The 21377-nt window shown below is 26.5% G+C and overlaps 1 protein-coding gene across 13 annotated transcripts in view; it reads left to right on the forward strand.

Annotated features, from left to right (window-relative positions):
* LOC111680926 (protein sidekick) overlaps positions 1–21377 on the forward strand; it is a 204845-nt gene that overhangs the window by 157326 nt on the left and 26142 nt on the right. For 8 of the 13 annotated variants that reach the window (XM_046946399.1, XM_046946400.1, XM_046946403.1 and 5 more), the window contains exons 3-6: positions 2088–2264; positions 4971–5718; positions 5908–6035; positions 6368–6772. In XM_046946399.1, the coding sequence (XP_046802355.1) occupies positions 2088–2264; positions 4971–5718; positions 5908–6035; positions 6368–6772 (1458 nt within the window). The remainder of the gene's footprint in view (positions 1–2087; positions 2265–4970; positions 5719–5907; positions 6036–6367; positions 6773–21377) is intronic. The other 5 variants (XM_046946407.1, XM_046946408.1, XM_046946409.1 and 2 more) reach the window with 1 other exon arrangement.

Here is a 21377-nt window from a genome sequence, read left to right on the forward strand (position 1 = left end):
CAACAACTCTTTAGAAAAAGGATCTCATTTAAAAATATATGTAAACGAACATTGGCAAAGTTTTACATATACCCTCACTTAGCATTTTTTGTTTATTATTAAAAAATTGTATTTTTGAATGAGTGAATGGAAATGAATTTTACTACCAACTTTATGTATAAATGCTAGATTTTTTTAGCCATTATTTTTTTCCTTTTGCTATAATCCAACGAAATATTTTTGTTTTGTAGTTTATATGTTTTCTATTGTATGTTCTTTTTTTCTCACACTCTTCATTATTTTATTTTATACACTGTGGTTGTTTGTGTGGCCGAGGTCATAAGAGACAGACCTTCTTCATTTCATTGAGGGACATTTACATATAATTTAGATTTGAGTTTTTTTGTTAAGGAAAAAATCAAACCCACTGTTATAAATGTCAAATAGATGTAAGTTTGTGGTAAATTGTTTAAACTATAAAAAGTAAGAGCAATTTTTTTTTCAAAGAATTTCCTAACTGAAAACTGATTTTAATAGATTTTGTATGTAAATGTTTATTTTAAATAGATGACAACGAAATTTCATTAAAAATTGTTTTATCAGCAAAAGAAGACAAAATAGTCATGAAATTAAATTGCAAACAAGTTTGTTTATGACAAAAGCTGTTATTTTTAAAATTTATCTAAAACGAGCATTTTTCGAACATTTTCTTTAAATCCTAAGTAAATTTTAATAAAAAATTCTATTAAAAGAAAACAGTGAGTTTTTATACAAAATAAAAATTTATCAACAAATTTTTTCTAAAAAAAAAGATTTTTTTTAACTGGAAATTTATCAAAGATTTTTATTAAAAAGAAAAATTTTCTATAAAAAATTTTTGTAAAAAGGAAAATTTTCTATAAGAAAGACAACTTAATTCAAATTTTCTAAAAGAAAAATAATTTTAGAAATTTCCTATAAAAACCAAGATTTATCGAAAATCTTTTTATTAAAAAGATAACTTATAGAAAATATTCTATAAACAATTTAATTGAATATTTTATAAAATAATATTTATCTAACATTTTCTACAAAAACGGAAATTTTCTATAAATTTTTGTAAGAAAGGGTAATTTTTTTATAAAAAGAAAATTTATTTTCCGTAAAAAAGATAATTTTAAAAATTTTTTAAAAATTCTTTTTAAAGCGAAAATTAACCGAAAAATAATCAAAAATTCTCTATAAGTAAGATAAGATTTTTTTAGTTATTTATAGCAAAGTAAAAATGTAATCGTATATATTAATTCTGTACACACAGTTTGGCAAATAAATTATTTCAAATATTCCACACAATAAAGTAGTATTATCAAACAAATAAATATTATTATCTTTTTTTCAACACTTTGTATCTGCCATCGAAAAAATAATTCACATTGGTTTTTAAGCATAATTTGTGTGGATTACAATAGGAGAAATTATTTAAAAAACTCAAAATAAAACAGCGCAAACAAGTAAACAACAGCCTAATGTCTAATAAATTCAATAAATACATGTCATAGATTTTTTTCTTCTATTCTACCTTCCGGATATAAATGTTTTTCTCTCTATATTGAAACATAAACAAACAACTGAACTTAAAAAGTTTTATTTAAAAAATGCACATACACGTTTTGCTAAAATTATTGCAGATGTTTGTTTACTTTTTGAAAAAAAACACAAAATATAGCACACTGTTCGATTTCCTTTAAATCGTATGTATAAACATAAATATTTTGAATTGAAATTCTATTCAATGAAAATATCAGAGAGAAAAAAGAAAGTAGCAACGTAAGAGATGTATTGTTGCCACATCAATTGTAACAAAATATAAAAGTAAAAGAACAACAGAAAAAAAAACACTTACAAACTGTCTAACTAACGTTAGTTATTGTTACTGGTATTAGAGTCCAGTGACTTCTTATTTAAAAAATAAACTTTTTACAAAGTTGCTGAAACTATACTATGGCTTTACAATGCATCTACATCCTTCTTTACTTAAATATTTTTTATTTAATTTTTTTCTATCTATTTTTTATGCTTTTCTTTATTTATATTTAATAATATTTTGTTTTCTTCTTGTTTTTTTGCAGGTTATCCACAACCTCAATATCGCTGGTTAAAAAATGGTTTACCCGTTGGTGATTTTTCATCCAGTCAATATCTACGTATATTGAATACACAGCGGGAGGATGCCGGCAGTTATAAATGCATTGCTAAAAATGATGCCGGCTCAATATTTAGTGAAAAAATTGATGTTGTCGTTGCCCGTAAGTATTGAAGAAGATGATAGTGATGAGGTTGTCGTTTCCAAATATATATTGTTGATTATTATAAAATTCATAGGTGTATGCATCATATAAATATTTATAAATATTGTGGAAAAATGTTCGATGATTTATGTAAGAAATAGCTTGAATAAAGTTCAAGAATTTTTAAGTGGATGTTTTAAAAGTATCGAAAAAAGTGAAGGCAGATTTTAAAATATATATTTGTTATGTAACCGAAGATTGTATTTTTATATATACTTCATTACATTCTTACTTACGTAAATACTTACTTACTCACTTACTTACTTACTTACTTACTTACTTACTTACTTACTTACTTACTTACTTACTTACTTACTTACTTACTTACTTACTTACTTACTTACTTACTTACTTACTTACTTACTTACTTACTTACTTACTTACTTACTTACTTACTTACTTACTTACTTACTTACTTACTTACTTACTTACTTACTTACTTACTTACTTACTTACTTACTTACTTACTTACTTACTTACTTACTTACTTACTTACTTACTTACTTACTTACTTACATACATACTTACAGATTGTCAAAATTATGAATTACAAAAAATAATCTTAAAATATGTATAATATATTAATAGCAAATAAAAAATTATATCATTCGCATAAAACTTGCAAACCTATAAAAACGAACGTGTGAACTAACACACTTTTGAATATTTTAATTGCAACTTGGCCTTAATACATATAAGTATAGTGGAAAAAGTCAAATAATAAAAACGCACTTTTTCATACTCATACCCATAAATATTCATTCTGTTGATATATTTTTTTTTCCAAATTTCTCATAAAACTCCCCTCCGCCTCAGGGCAACATTTGGTACATAATATAATTTGTGACATTTATTAAGTGTCACTTAATTAAACAATTTTCCTCTGGCAGTGCAATGAAAGCAACAAAAAATAATAAACAAATAATAAAATATGTACATTTAAGGCAGACAACACAGACTACCCATGGTTTTTCTTTATTTTAATTTAAACAACGGAATGTCTTTTAATTTAAAAGAAAGCCTAAATAAAAGAAAAACAACAATATTAAGCTAAAACTTTAACCTACAACAAATTACAATAAATAAGTAAAAGAAAATGAAAAGAATGAGAGAAAAATATATGTTTGTGTGAATAAAGAGGTCGTGCAAAGAGATATAAACGTCTTAAATGACTGACTACAACTTCGACAATTAACAATTAAGTGGCAGTTACTTAAATTAATTAGTACACTTGTACATTCATACTCTGCTCCATACAATAAACAACAAACACTAACGACGATTGTTGTATATAAAATACTAATAATAGTTTGTATTTGTTTAAATGTAAGAATAATGTATTTGTAAGTGTGTTATTTTTTCAAGTGCTACCCTACACAACTGTTTTTTATAGTTTGAAAATAGTACATATATCGTATCAGAAATATTTTGTGAGCGAATTCAGATTGTCAACATATTCAAGAATTTTGTGCATGATTTCACATAAGATTTTAAAAATAAGTTTGACAAATTTTATAAAAACATGACTGTTTTTATAAAATTTGTCAAAAAATAATTGTATTGGATTAGGTACAGTGTTGACCAGACTTAGGGGCTATATACTTAAATTAATATCGCTGCCAAAAAAATAACCCCATCGTAGGGTAGGGTATGTCCGACTATATATTTTCCCTTGTTTTTCATACAAGTATAAACTTTTCAATTCATGCAAAGTCTTTGAGGTTGAGCCAGAGATTAAAAGTAGTGCATTCTTTGCACTAGTGGCAGATCGTTAGTTTACAAATTTTAAACCAAGTGTAGACTAACATTTTTTTTCTATTCTCTAGACTTTTGTTTATACTACAGTCTTGACTACGAACTAGTCTGTTCTATAGTCTTGACTATGGAATATTCTGTTCTATAGTCTGACCTGTAGTATATCCTATAGGTTGGACTAAGACTATTATCTGGACAAGAATATATTCTTCAGTCTGCACGATAGTATATTAAAGTTTACAGTATAATATACTATAGCATGGTCTATAGTCTATTTTACTCCAACGTATTCAGTAGTATATACGTTGGTTGGGACTACAGTCTATTCTATTGTATAATATATTCAGAAGTCCAGAGTTTAATTTATTCTATAATATATGTATAACTAATATACTATTATATTTTTTTTTTTTCCTAAAGATATAATTCTTTAAAACTTTGTAAAGTTTCTGAACGCTACATTAACAACATTGCGTGAGTGTAGGCATTTCCAAGATTATAATAAAAAACTCCATCATACATACACTCGACATAAAACCTTAAATAATGGGTTGATTTCGTTGGTGGGTAAGTCGACGTTGTTGGGACAGGCGTTGGACTTGTTGACTGACTGCTCTTGTATGGTTTGTAAATATTATTTGCTTAAACATGACTTTACAAAGCACAAAAAAACGTATAAAGGCAATAAAAAGTAAAAAAGAATTTTTCTGTTATAAATGTACAGAAATGAATAAATAAATAAATTGTATAAGAGAACAACGAATGAGTGAATGAATGTTACTGGGCCACCAATTGTTACAACTCAAATAATAAATGCCTATAATTTCTTAATTTATGTATAACATTTTTTGTTGTTGTTTGTTTATTTATATGAGAACAATTTCAATTTTATCCCTTTTATTGATACAGATATGGGTACATTTAATAATATAACAGAAGGCCGTTTAACAGTAGTTTCTGGCCATCCTGCCATATTTGATTTGCCTGCTATCGATTCAACACCAGTACCATCGGTGATGTGGCAAACGGTTGAGGGTCCCTTAAATTATGACATTAAATATGCCTTCACAAAAGCCAATCAATTGATAATACTCAGCACCGATGAAGTTGATCGCCGGGCATATCGTGCACGTGCCATAAACACCCAACTGGGCAAGGAGGAGAATAGTGCCTTCATACATTTGAATGTCAGTGGTGATCCATATATTGAGGTGCCACCGGAAATTATTGTACATCCGCAGGATATGAAATTGAAACGTGGCGAACAAGTTGCTGAATTGCAATGTATTGCAAATGCACGACCATTGCATGAATTGGAAACGTTATGGTTTAAAGATGGCATACCAATTGAAAATGCTGAAATCGCTCATACACTCAATGATCCATGGAATCGTTCGTTGGCCTTATTGTCAGTCAATCTAACGCATTCCGGTGAATACTCATGTCAAGTGCGTTTACGTAGCGGTGGCTATAAGATATTAACGGCAAAGGCAAAGATTGAAATCTTAGAGCCACCTTCATTTTTCACCCAAATGCGACAGGAAACATTTGGTGATTTAGGTGCATTGGTAACGCTGCCATGTGATGTTATTGGAGATCCACAACCATCCGTGACATGGTTTCGAAATGCTGAACCCATCGATTATCAACATGATAAGTAAGTATAGAGTTATTAAAAACTAAAGTGTTTCTGCGTAGTTTATTACGAATATAAGAGTTTAAAAGAGTAAATACTTTTCATTAGACTTAAATAAGCCAAAAAAAATGCTTAATATCTAATAATTATTAAAAAAATGAATTATTTTAAAATTCTTCATTATTAATTCTATTGCACAATATTTTTCAGATTTTCGTTATCAGATGATAATTCATTACACATAAAACGACTTGCCATCGATGATTCAGCAATGTTTCAGTGTTTAGCTGTTAATGAGGCTGGTGAGAAATCAGCCTACACTTGGTTGCGAGTAAAAAGTAAGTGAAACTTAACTTAATTTCTATATTAACTACATAATATCTTTAAATATGTACATATGTATTTCGCTTACATATTACATTTTAACCGCTTTTAATAATGTATTATCGTATTAACATACTAATTTACAAACATTCTCTATTCTATTCCTATATTAATTTGAATTTCAAAAAACACCTAAAAATGCTTAACTACAAAACATGTTGTATCCTTCGTAAAACAATAATGGTCTGGATAATAATACTACAAATAATCTTCATATATCCGCTACTAATTACAAACAAAAAAAAAACGCAAAAAAACATTAAACGTTTCATTATAACGGCAACAGAACCAACAGCAAAATCTCATAAATTTAACAAACATTCTGCGGTGTTGTATGCAAATGCTAAAACATCATTATTATTATCATCAACAACGTCACCATTATTATCATCATTATTATCTTCAGCCGCATTTACATTCCGCCCTACAACAACATCTTCTTCTAGTGGCACAATTAGGGATTTTGTTGCTGCTGCTGTTGTTGCTAATAATAATACGAACAACTATAATAAGGACAATAGCAATAATAACAGAGATAATAATAATAATGAGAGTAGTAATATTGCATACGTTAGTAATTTATTAAAACGTATTAAACGCTTGGCCCAACCGCGTATATTACGTGTCAAATCTTCACATGCTGGTGGCATGGGTTCAGGATATAATAGACGCAACAAGGAATTTCGCTTTGGTAAATGTTTGTTAATCATTATGGTTTTATCATATTAAATCCTTCACACACTCTTGTTATTTTCGTTTTATTTTTACTGTTTCGTTTCATATAGTTTTGGTTTAGTTTATTGCACTGTAGTTTTTATACACTTTTCGTTTATATTTCAAAAGCAGTTGTGTTGAAATGCACTTTTATGAGTATAATGAAGGCCTTAGAAGGTAAATTGATTAATTCCATAGAAAACAGTAAAGTATAAAATTCGATATTATATGTAATTGTAATTTATTCGTCAATGGTTGTATTTTTTTAATGCAAAATTTATTTGTTATCTAACAATTTGGATTTCTTAGTTATTTAATATTAAAATTTAAATATAATTTACAAATGGAGTTAATCTATTTAACAAATGATACTTCACTAATGTTTGCTTAGAAATGCCAAATTTTTGATTTGGTTAGTTTACTTTTAATACACTTTTTAGTCTAGATGTTCTGTTGTCACACTTTTTTATTAATCATTCACAAATGTACTTAACAGACAACTAGAAAGCAGCCACATCATCCGAGTTTTTAATTGTACTTTTTTAATAAATTACTAAATATTATCGAATACTTAAAAACTATGAATTTAACTTTATTCGTCGTTTATTTTTTAAGCAAAACATTGAAAAACCCTTTAATGAAAACTTAATTTTCATTTAAAATTTATAAAAAAATAACATCTTTAATTGCCAAATTTATTTGTATTTTTTATATAGAATTTGGATAGATTTAAAATTTATAGAATCAATTTATAGATTTTTTTTTAAAAATTTCGATAAATTCTGAATTTTTATAAAATTTGTAAAAAAATTTTAATAATTTATCAATTTGTTAATAAGTTAGAATTTATATACGATGATGGCCAACCATATGATATCCTACGTCAATGAGTATGTTAAAAATATGGATTATATGCCTTTCCGTATTTATTTTGTTAGAGATATTAACGTCGACATTAAAGTTCTTTATGTTGAATTTAATCGTGTTTTCTGAAGATGACTTTGAATGGGCTCGGGATCGTTACGAAGTTTTATCAACTTTGTAGAGATACTAAAACATTTAACATAATTCTAAGCTCTATTCATGGGGACTGTTGTATGAGAGCAAGGTAAAATAATGACCCTATATTAAACATATTCAATGTACCAAATATCATCAAATTAATTGAAAATTGCGACCTAAAGTGTAAATACAAGGTATAGGTGGGAATAGAAGCAGACGGACAGACAGATGGACGGACATATCTAAATCGACTTAAAAAGTGATTCTGATTTTTTCCCAGAAATTCTCACTTTTTAGATAGTACTACTTTTTGATTAAACAATTGTCCATTTTACAATCGGTATTGTACGGTTGTGTCGTAGTATGTCGTAATTTTTTATTAATAATTGATAAAATTTTATGTGAAATTGTCAATTGTGAAATATTTATGAAATGAAAAATTTTAATTTCAATCCGTTCTTCTTATAATAGTGCTGCCTAATTACTCCAGGGATATTATTTATATGTTTTACAAGTGTTATAAGCTTTATTGTAAATGTTTTAATTAAACATTAACACTTTTCTAAAATAAATACATTTGTACATATTTCATTCCCATAAGTTATGTTAATTTCATTAAAATTTTCTCTTCTACGTTTAACAAATTTTAAACTTTAAATTAAAAATAGGCATATTCTATAAATCTTAACTTAATGTAACAAAATTCTCTAGAGTAAGGTAATTAAGCTTAAATTAAAAAAGGAAGTTAAGATAATATAACACAGAATTTATCAAATTAAAAACAAAGAATCCTTAAAATATCCTTGCATAGAGGAAAATATATGAATATACATAAATACTTTCTCATATAACAACTACTATGAAATGAAAGTAAAAGTAATATTTATGTTAATTATACTGATAATGATGAGTAGCTCATATATAGGCTCATTTAAATGTGCATATTATATGACAATCTACAAACATTCATATAACCACATACATACATGGATAGTTAAACCGACGATAATACATGTGTAACATTACATAAATATACAAATATACTTATAGGCATACAAATTCCTGCAGTTTTGGAAGCCTGTTCGTAAAAGTCTACTCTCTAGTTTACTTAGACATGTTAAAAAGGGTATTGACTTTCTGACTAAGTTGACATAACACATTCTAACATTGTATTATTTTTTATAGCAAAGAGGAATGCATGTGTTCTTAAGTGAACTAGTGATACAACAAAACTTTTTAAAAAGATCCCTTTTTTGAACTGTTGGCATAGTTGTAGAACACAACTATTATAGTTAATATATGTTTTGCTTAAACCATAGGAGAGGCTGTGGTTTAGTGGTAAAATATATATGGGGGAGGTTTTCTGTTGTTGCTGAGGTAAGGATGAATGATGAGAATAAACCATACTGTTATTTGTTATTAAGGTGAAATGTTAAAATTTCTTTTGGCAATATACATTGCCATAGGGCTTTTTTAATATTACATATTTATGAAATAAAATATATTCACACTCCCTTTCGCTATATAAATATGTATATGTATACATATACAATGTATAAACTCCTTTTAACTATGATGTAAGCTTTTGTTTTTCTTTCTCCTACTTTATTTTTTTATTTTTCTCTCATAATTTTCTTTAGAACTACTTAAGACATTATGAAAAAAAATAAAGTTTTGTTTATATGCATGTATTCATTCATTTATTATTGCATACTTTTCGTATACACTTACACTCACAACACGAATGAAGAATACTTTTCTTTGCCATAACTGTCTCATTATTTTAACAGATTTAATATGAAAATTAAGAGCAACAACTATTTTTCCCTCCGTTATGTCTTTCTTAACATTTAAATTCATGTGAATGATTTGGCTGTGTTTGTATGTGTATATGTAATGTAAGTAACATTCATATGAACAAAACTAAATTAAGTTTATGTTGTTAATCTTAAAAAGTTGTTGTCATATTTGTTGCCGTCGTTGTATTTTTTTCTGTGAAATTTGCTTTTGCTCATTTTTGGTTCATATTTTTAACAACAACTTACTAAAGTTTTGTTTAATAATAAATGAGCATAAGAGCTAGACGTAAAAGTTATTACAAATTTGTGATGTATAGAAAATTGTTGGTTTTTTGAAACTTTTTGATAAATTCTTATTAATAAATTATCGATATATGGATAATTTTTAGATAATTCCTCGAATTAGGGATATAATTCTTGATTAAATAAAATTTTTTAATAAATTCTTGATTAATGGTTAAGTTTTAGATAAATTCTTTATTTTTAATAAATTAACCATTTAAAAATAATTTTCAATAAATTTTTGATTTGTAGAAAATGTTCAATGAAATCTCAAAAATGTTTTTAGGATTTAGGTAAATTTTCGATTAATTCTCGATTTTTGAAAGATTTTGAAAGATTTATTTATTCGATAAATTCTGTATTTATAGAAGAATTTATCAAAATTGATTAATAGAAAAATTTCATGAAATCTCAACACTTTCATTACCAAGTAAGAGTTAAAATGCTAAAATGTAAACAACAGCATTTTAAGTCATTATGTTAACATGGTGATGTTACAATAATTGCTTACAATTAATAAGAAAAATTCAATCAATGTAAATCGTATGGAAAAACGTATACATCTTCTTCATCATCACGAAGATGCTGACTAATGAATTAGAAAATATTCATAGAACACATTATTAACAAGACGTTATTAAAGTACTACTATGTACTCACAAAGATATGTAGTAGTCATTGAAAAGTATGTTAATAGGTAAGTGTTACAATTGCTAGTCATCTAGTTTTTTAACTAGTTATAAAACTTTTGTTAAATATCGGTTTATAGAAAACTTTCGGTAAATTCAAATTTATTTTTTTTATTCTTGATTTATAAATATTTTCATATTAATAGGAAAACTTGTATTAGTTCTTCAACTACTGTTTTAAGGTTATAGTTTAGATAGATTCGGACTCATAGCTGATTAATTGTATACTTTGGTCTTCGCCTTAAACAAATAGAATTACATAAATTTTCGTTCTAAAAAACATTTTTAATAAATTCTCGATTTACAAAAAAAAAAAAAAAAAACAATTTATAATTATATAATTTACAATTTTTTTTAATAATTCTTGAATATTTTAAATATTTCATGGATATTCGACCAAATGTGTTTACAAAAATAAATATATGATTACACATTTGGTATCAATTGGTACTTCTTGTACTGTAGGGTAATTATTAGTTTTAAATGAAAGCCTAGAGATTTTTTAAAAACTTTTAAGTAGAACTTCGTTATTCAACAATATATTTGTACTTGTTTTTAAATTTTACTTTGCTTTATTTTTATTATTTACATAATAATCGTACTTATGTATGTGTTCTTTATACAGGTTCATTATATATATATTTTTTCGCCGCTTTTGTGTTTTTGTCTTGACAGTTGGGATCTCTACTTATTTGCTGTGTTATACACTTTATTTTATTTTAAAAAATTAAATTGCCATACTTGGTTATGGATGTGTGAGTGTACGTGTATTTGTTTGAAAATATTACCAACAATCTGCAGGTTTTTAAATTATGCATATGTGTTTTATATTCATATACATACAAACTCAAAAATGTATGCTTATGTATTTACACTTGTTTATTTACTCATTAGAGGGGTTCATAATTAAAATTTACAAAAATTTTACATATTTTAGGGGAATTAAAGAACTAAGTTTATAATAAAGTTTTTTTTTACATATAAATGCTTTAGAAAGCATAAGTTTATGGAATTTATTTTTCAATAGTTTTCTCTTCTCTCTTGAAATTTTACAAAACCTCCCCTAATAAAAAAACATATATTCTTATTTTTTGGCTACATTATTCTTGGCTTGTTACTTATTGTTTAAAATAAACAATTACTTATACGTGACTTGTGTTAACATAAAATGTGAACTTCATATTAAGTAAAAAAATCCAACAACATATTACGGGAAAAAATGTGAAAAAATCCAAGATGTTACCAATTTATTAATACCTGTTTGCGTTTATGGCATATTTTCAAGGGAATAATTAAATTATAAATACGAAAAATATAATTAAGAAATCATAATTCATAATATGGCAAAGAATATATTGCAAAATAAGATTAATTAGCTACTTAACTTAAGGTTTGACTCGACAGTTACTTTTTGAAAATTTTTTTAGTTATTTTTAGTTTAGTGTTGTAGTATATTCTAAGAAGTAAGTACTTCAGAATATCTCACAGTTTTTGAGTCAAATTTTTCAAAGTTTCTGTTTTTCTCTTTATGAGAAACATAATTTTGTTTGTGTATTTAAAGACTTCATTACAAAATTTGTTTATGTTTAAAAGTTGTTTTCATTAAGTCAAATCCTTTTACTATTCCTAATAAATTTTTTTCTTACACTTTGTGGTCAAACATTTAATTTTTCCCTAAACAAACATAGAAGCCAATTTTTGTGATAAGCTTGTCTCTCCACTTCTTTTCATACCAAAAAGTGTTCTTGGTATTTTTGTAAAAAAAAAACATGTATTCTGACATTTAGAAGGTTTTATTACAGTTTTTTCAATAGTAGATTTTAAAAGAAATCATTTTATGTTTCGAACCTTTCCCTTACCCTTTATTGAGGCAATTGAGTTTCTTCTGTAATGCAATGGGTAAAAGGATATTAAATGATTGTTAGTTTGTTTATTTGTCTGTTGATTGGTTGCTTAGAAAAAGAGTAAGTGGTAAAAGCAAAAGGAACAGTTAACCATAGAATGTGTTATGTCATGCTAACCTTTTAATATGATATCATTTCTACAAAATTAAAATTCTAAAAGAACTAGGCAAGCTGAAAGGCATATATGATCCAAATCGACTATGTGATACCCTACATCAGCTATTATTAATAGTTTGTGAAACATACCCGATTTTCCGGGGCTTTAACCTGTCTCTACAGTATTTTTTGCATTTATTAGTCTTTCCGCTTACTCAGTGCCCTATTAACTCTTTCACGTATACGGGACACCTGTGTGACAAGATTTTTTAACATTTTTATCGATATAGAAGGTAATTTTGAGTTCACAGCTACAGTAAAAGATTATTTCTAAAAAAATAAGTTAGTTTTTAGAATTTGATGTCACTACATTCTAAAAAGGATAATATCCCGCGATATTCTTCGAAAACACTTTTTCCATTTTTCATCAAAAATTATCAATATACGTAAAAAATAAAGTGTGTGGAGAAGTCAAATCTATAAAAAGTCTAGCGGTTTAGTTTTGTGAGTGACGTTTAAAAAAATTTACTGATATCATCTCATTCAATAATTGGCTATAAATCCCTTTAAAAAAAATTAATAATGTTATTAATGGCAACCACTCATTACCAGGTAATGTATTTAATAACTACATTATCTCATTACCAAAATTTTAAGATTTTTTGCTGGGGAGTTAGAGTAATAAAAACAGAAAATACAATACTTGCGTATCTGAATACATGTAAGTCATTATAAGAGTACTTAAAAGTAATAAAGCCGGTATAAACAAGTTGTACTAAACTAAATTTCTAAAATTTTCAAACTATATTCAGATAGGACATTTATATGAAATGAAATCAAATACTGATTTATAGCATTCTGGCAAACAAAGTTTAATCGATTCTGAAAATTAATCATAGCCCAATTAGTATTGTCGAAGACATACACCTGTCATGCAATACAATCATTACCACGAACACATAATATCCTTGCCACTATAGGGCACTAAGGTAATAAGACACATAAAGCCAAATTGACTTTGAATGACTGTTTGAAGTTTAAAGAAAGTGTACTTCAAGTATACCTTTGATACAGAGCCTCAAAGAAATTAATTTTACGAAAAACAGAAGAGGAAAATTAAGTTTGACATAGCTAATTTTAAAATCTAAATGTTGTGTTTTTCTTCATTTAGGACTCCAATATTTTAAATAACTGTTTTCATTGTTTCCCTTGCGTTTGTTATGGTTTAAAGAGCTTAAATATTTTGTTTAAAAAATTCTGTTGAGGTCGTCGTTTGTTTGCTTGGCCATAGTATGATTAAAAACTTTTCTAATTTAATTTAGCGGCTTAAAATACAAAAAAATATATATATGCAAAATTTTGTTAGTTTAAATACTGGTGTTGTTGCTCTATTTCAATTGGCATTAAAACTAATTTAAACCACAAAATCTCAATTGAAAAATAAAACAGCAGCAAACAGCCTCAAACTACAACTTCCATTCTAGACACGTTTTATTTGTAAATAAATTCCACAACACAAGTGAACAAGTAACAAAAATAAAATTATAAAAAAACTAATAATGACAATCAAGTTTTTCCTTATTGTGTTAAAACAAGGGCCGGAAAATGAAGGAAGTTACAAAACTAAAACTTTATTTTGTTCGTACATTTTTATTATTATTTTTGCAGAAATTTGCTGCCTTAGTTGTAGTTAAAATTGTAGCTGCAACTGTTGTTAAGCCCTTTTCCACTTAAAGTTTTATGTTTTTTTTCTCATGAGCGGGAGTATCTATTGTTTTAGATTTACTTTACTACCAGGCATTTCTTATACTTTAAGCCCGTTGATTACAGTATGACCATACAGTTTGTTGCTTGTCCATTTACTTCGTTGCTGCAACAAGTTGTGTATAGAAAAAACTAAGCTAGGCAATCTTCTGTTGTGAAAATTAAATAATTTACCCTTGCAACGCATAACAATTGTTGGATTTTAGTAAAGTTTATTTAATAATCATTGTTTTATACTCCCACTACCATCACTAACAAACACCACCAGTCATCAACACCGTTGGTCTTCTTTAAGCAGGGCCGTTATGGTGAGAACTTTTAAAATGTTTTAATTTGAAAAGCAATTAAATTGAGAGGGTTTGTATAAATTTAACTTTTTTAGCCAGCAAAGGGGCTTTTTAGTTTTTTATTAAAAGTTAAAAAAGTTATTATTTTGTAGACACCTTGGTAAACAGGTTATTTTTCCTAAAGCTATTTACAAAAAATCGAACTAGGGTTTGTGTTACTTAAACCTTCTGAAGTTTATAAAACATTGGTGATGTTTTTTATCTAAATAATAATAATCTAATCTGTCGACTAAGAGACTAGATTATGGTTTAGACTAGACTATACTATATCATAGACTGGACTATAGACAAGACAAGAATAGACTTTAGACTGGATTATAGACTAGACTATAGAATAGTCTTAATAGAATAGACTAGGCTATATACTAGACTATTGTCTAGATTATAGAATAGACTATAGAATAGACAAGCTAGTTTATTGACTTCTATAAGACTAGTAATCAACAGTTCATAAGTAAGAAAATAAACCGATACCAAAAATTACTAAATTTATTAACTATCGATCATATAAGGTAGAGAAATTTTGTACGCAACTTGTTATCAATTATATTGTTTCTGAATTTTTATGCCGACTATAATTTCGTTAAAAACTTTCTACGTCTCTGTTCTTACAACTTCCATTACTTTTCCTTCGAATTTATTTCATTATTTTATTTCTTTACTTTTATTTATCTTACTTCAAGTGCATTTATATTCACGACATTTATACTTTTCCACAACTACAAAAAACACTTTTAAATACATCCTTATTCAGCAGACAGTACTGCAAACAAATAAAAAAATTGAGTCGAGCCTCATAATAAATTCACAACACATTTTGGTCTTTTTCTGCTGCAACAATAATATGTATAATATTTTTGAAGTAGCAGACGCAGCAGCATAATAATTCCCTATAAATACAATTTAATTGAAGCAAATTAAATCTTAAAATAATAAAAAGATAACAAATTTCTACACTATAATTTATGCCATTTTTCATTTAGATTTTTTTATTTTACTTTTCATTTTAATTTTGTTTTTTTTTATTATTTGGTTGTTTTCTCTGGCGTAAAATTTATAAGAATAATACTTAGTATTTTTGAGCATAAATTTTATTATACATTCTCACACAAATAAATTTATCTTATTTTTCAAGATTTACAATAAACATTGCAATATAACATAGTAAATAATTGTAGAAGGTTGAAAGGGAGGTGCAGTAAATAAGCAGCTGCAATTAAAGTAAAAAATATAATTATTTTCCCTAGTTTTAAAACAAATAATAATAACAAGAACATTTTAAAGTTCAAGTGCAAAGGAAATGAAAACAAAATTATATATGTATACATACATATCATACACACAAATACATAAATCCACACAAACATTTCTAAGTTCCCTTTAGAACGACTTAATCATTCACTTGAAATTGCAATTAAAACAGTGTTGCTAGATTTTGTTTTTCCCCCCCCCCCTTTTCGTACTGCTGGATTCCATGACTCTCTTGAAAATTTCAAGTTGAAATCTTAAATTCAGATGCCGGAATGTAGATAGAGTAGATAGATTCTTGAAAATAAAAAAAATAAAAACGAAACAAAATTGCTGCTCGTAAAATGTTTTTTTTAACGGTAGTGTATATGCAGCATAGAGAGTGAGAGCATTTCAGTGCAATTTAAAACTCAAGGATAACTTTATGTTGTTCTTTTTAACCGCCACTTGTTGTTGCGGACTAAATGACTGGCTGCCTGACTGACTGCCTCCTACGAATTCAACCATCATTGCTTCAAAAAGCGTACTAGTAGGAACATTATATAATTGAACCTGTTTTAATCAGAGTCAGAGTTTTAAAAGTAAGAAAACTTTTGATGTTATCATTAATGAACACATTTAATTCCCTCTAAACATTTTATGATGATCAACCTATTTTCAATAAATTGGTTTTTAGATTAATATAAAAAATGTAACATGTTCCGAGAAATACGAATTTAATAATCAACCTAAGAACCCATCTAAATCTCTAGTCCATTGTTAACCCTTATTAAGAAAAATCTCTTTAAAAATTAATAAATACAAAATAATTTATAGACTAGTCTAGATTGTAGACTAAACTAATAATATATAAATTAAAATGTAGACTAAACTTTAGATTAGGTAAAGACTACACTATAAACTAGACTATAATGTAGACAACACTAAAAACTGCTCTATAAACTTGACAGTAGTCTCGACAGACTAGACTACAGACAAGTCTACTTATCTAAGTTTAAAAGTTATTTTTCGATATCAAAATGTACTGAAAAAAGTACTAAAATACTGAATTTTTCATGTCTGGTCTATGCTATTTTAAAATAAACTTAAAAGTCTTTACTCTTTTAGACCGCTGACATTTAATAAACACTGCTTGATTTTTATTTCCTTCTTTATTTCTAACATTTACAGTGTTAATTGTTCGTACATTCATTCCGGTTGTTTGTTTTTTTTTTTTGTTTTTTTTTCTCTCCCCTTTTGTATTCTGTATGTCGTAAGTGAAGTATTTCTTATAACCGCTTTTTCCCCTGACTATTTATTTGTACTGTGTCTGGTAACATTTCGTGAGTTGTATAAAAAATGAAAATTACATTAATTTAAAACAATTATTATCCATTCATTCTTTCATCAACAAACCGAATCGAAAGAAATCAAGGGCTCGAAAGTAACAATAGTAACAATTACACACAAACACTTTCATTGAAATGCTGCGAGCGAATGAGTGAATTCTAAAAGCAGGCCACTTATTGAATGTCTTTTTAACAGTTGATAATTAGCAAAAGTTTCCCTTTAAATTTCCTTTTTTCAATTATATATTTGTATGTTTGCTGAGAGTGTATTTAACTTAAGTAAGATTAAGATATTGAAAATGTACTTCACATACACCCAACCATTCGAAACACCCAGAAGTTTTTCAGGGAGGCAAAGTACCCCTTTTAGGTAAGGGCCAAAGTACGGCATTTGATTTCGATTGAAATCTCATTAGCTATAAATAGAGACTTTAATTGGTGACCGATTTATTATAAGTTTTTATTGAACCATCACTTCCAAATCCCTAAGTAATCTATGGAGTAGACAATCGACACTTTAAGTAAACTAAAAAAGTCATTTCAAATAACTGTTATTTACCATACGGACTTTCTTTCGAAATAACCTTCCGAAACTGCAAGTATTTACATAAAGACACACACACATATATAAACATGTATATAAATATGTAAAGATTTATTTGTACATAAAACTGTATTGACAATGAACTTATTATTCAAAGTTTTTAAGCGGATTAAGTATTAAAAAATTTCAATAATTTATTATTAGTAATTCCTGGCAATCGTAGTTATTGTATCAATATTAATCAGGGTTAATTATTTAAAACATTTTGCGATAAAGTGTTTAGTGATTAATTTTTGGATTTTAATAACATATTGCTAATTAAAAGATAATAAACTGTTATCAATAAATCTAAGCATTAATTTAATACTATAAACAAAACAAAAAATTTAAATTATACATAAAAGCTAGGTCGCTTTATAAATACACTTATTAAAAAAAATTTTATAAAATACATAAAATTTTACACATTCAAACCTTTATTTACCGATTAAATAAACTACCTTAATCTAATAATTTTTTAATATAATTCCATTATTTACATTTAGCTTGATTCCTGATAATTTGTAATTTTTATTGTAATAAACATTGATTTTAAAATTAGGTTTCTTTTGAATCGTTTAACATTTATGTTTTAATATTCAACAATATTTATATTTAGATCAACAAGGACTGTATCTATAGCTTTATAATTTTATAAACATTTGTTGTTTTTAATATTATTCATGGGAAATAAAATGCATTTATTTTCCATTATTATTATTTTTTTGTTTTTGTTTTATAAATACATAAATATATGTATATTGTTTATACGCCCCAAGGAATAAATAACATTAAAATACATCAGATTTAATAGATCATATTCTGAATTTATTTAAAAAGCCAAACTGAAAAAGAAAACTGCATATAACAAAAGCAATCTAAAATTTACATATCGTGTTGTGTCCCATTTTAATGGTAGTGTACATGTTGTACTCAATGACCGTTTGGTCAACTAATATTAATGTGCATGTTGGTTATTAGGCTGGTACTGTATTTTATATGTTATAAACATTTCTAATAAAGCGAAATAAATTTATAGAATGGGATGTCAGAAATTCAAAAAAGGGGACATGCAAAATTTTGAAATCTAAAAAGTTGTAATTTTCAGTATTACTTATAAAAGTTTTTTGGCTAATCTACTTACTAGTTGTATATAGGATGAACCTTTTGACTAGTCTATGGAATAGATTACGGACTAGTATGTTGGCTAGTCTATGGACTAGCTTATTGGTTAGTCATTGGACTATTATGAAATACCTTTTGGCTAGTCGGTTGAATAATGTTATAATTTAGAAAAGCAGCTTAATGTAACAATGTTAAACAGTAATGAGAACATTTAAAAAAAATTCATTTCTCTAAGTATAGTTCTGGAGTTCCCGAAAAGAATAAAGCGAAACAAACTACAATTTCATATAGAAATCAAACCAATTATTATTAAACTAATACCGCTACTACTATTTCTGGTCGTCTAATAACCTAAATACGGTGTTGTACAGTTGTATCGTAGTATGTTGTAATTTTATTATAGATTTATTATTTTAAAAATTTCTGAATTGGAAAATATATCTTAAAAATTTCTTTTGATAAAAAAGGTTCCATCCTAATCCATAGACATTCTTCCTCTAATTTGAACACACACACAAATAATAAATGCATACATCTATGAATAATGTGACAAGTTTAATATAATTTACACTAAAGTTGAATAAACTAACAAAAGCTTTAATGTATGAAGGAAACAAAAACATTTATTTCAGCATTTTATTTTCAAACTATTGTTGTTAGTGTTATACAGACATAGATTGTTGCATGTGCATTGCATGTCTATGTTTATCTAGTCATATAAATAAGTATACAGTGAATATAAATACATATATGTGAATATATAATCCCAGCAGTTTAGTAAGGAGTTAAAGTATCCTTGTTCCCTTAATATCGAACTAAGTTTATATATTTTTGAATAATATATGTACTTTTAGTAAAACAAAACGAAGAATATGATCCGTTTAGTGTTCCCATGTAGTCTAGCAACATAATAAATAAGATAAATATTTGACGGCAGTTTTTAATTTCATATATCCATATTTGTTTGACTCTTTTTAATACAAAAAGTAGTCAATCATCGCTATGAGTTTCTCTATGTAATATAAAGGGTAGCTAATCGTAATTTATTGTACCTATATAATTCAACTAAAATGACAGTGTCTCCAAGTTACATATAGGGGAAATCAATCTTCACGTTGATGTCTCCTAAATAATATAGCGTAAAGTAATTTAAAGCCTTTTATATAGTAATGTGCTCTTGCCCATTTATATTTAAAAACATGCCATTGGTAAAATAACTTATTTTGAAGGTGACAGTCACACAGTACAAAAAAGACACCCATTTTAATTTTTAAAAGTATTTATAATTTCCATAACAATTGGGATTAGAAAATGACCTATATAGATAGTTTAAAATAAACTATACTTATAATTTTTCCCAATCACTGTTTTTTTTTTTTTTTTTTATAAACCTTTTTAAACACAACATTCATATAATGCCATATTAAACTATAAATAAATATTTTATATTCATAAATGGCAAAAATGTTAATAACTACAATATAATATTTGAAAATACAATTTTTTTATTATCATAAAAAACTTTATCGAAAACTATTAGAGAAGGCGTGCTAACAAACTTTTAGCCTTTAATAATGATAGAATGACCCGATTTTAACCATGAAATAAAGTTTTTTCTATTAAAGGCTACAACATACTCATGGATATACAAAGAAAATCAGATTTTTTTTCTTTATTTTTCATTTAAAACACGAACAGTAGTAATGAAAATGGTGGGCGTTTTATGTTTTAACGTTTTATAAAAGGAAATCAACAAAGCAGGTGAAAAAATAACAAAACATTTTTATTTTATAAAACAAGAAACAACAAACAACGATTATCCTTTTGAAGTTGCATTGAAAATGAGTAAAAAAAACAAACAAAAAACACACAGAAATTAAAAATGTACAAAAAGCACTTACAATGATATTGTATAAGTATGTACATACACATTTATAGGTGTATATCACACATGTGTTGAGAAAAGTATGTATTGCTACTTTATTGTTTTTATTGAAGTCTGTAAATTTCTTGAATTGATATTCATTTCTATTTGTTTTTATCTCTATTCCACTTAAATATGTATATTTCTTTCGCTATTATAAATACAAAAAATTTAGTTTTCTGTCCACAGCTGTAAGTAGGTGTTAGTGTGTTGGTTTTTTGTTTTCAGTATATACTTTGTGTGAAATGTATTGATAACATCATACATGCATATTTAAGATTAAATACACACATTTACGTACATTGTATATACAAATTTCACATGGAGATGATGTAAAACTGCACGGTAGGAAAACATTAATGAACATTGTTCATTTTATGTTTCAGGAGAAAATACATGTTTACACTTAACATTTCTGTATGTTTGTGGAAAACTCCTATCTCTCTCTTGCTTCTTCCTCCAACCATACTTTATGATTTAAATACTTTCAT

Source organism: Lucilia cuprina, chromosome 3, assembly GCF_022045245.1.
Source record: "Lucilia cuprina isolate Lc7/37 chromosome 3, ASM2204524v1, whole genome shotgun sequence".
In the NCBI taxonomy this organism is placed as follows: domain Eukaryota; kingdom Metazoa; phylum Arthropoda; class Insecta; order Diptera; family Calliphoridae; genus Lucilia; species Lucilia cuprina.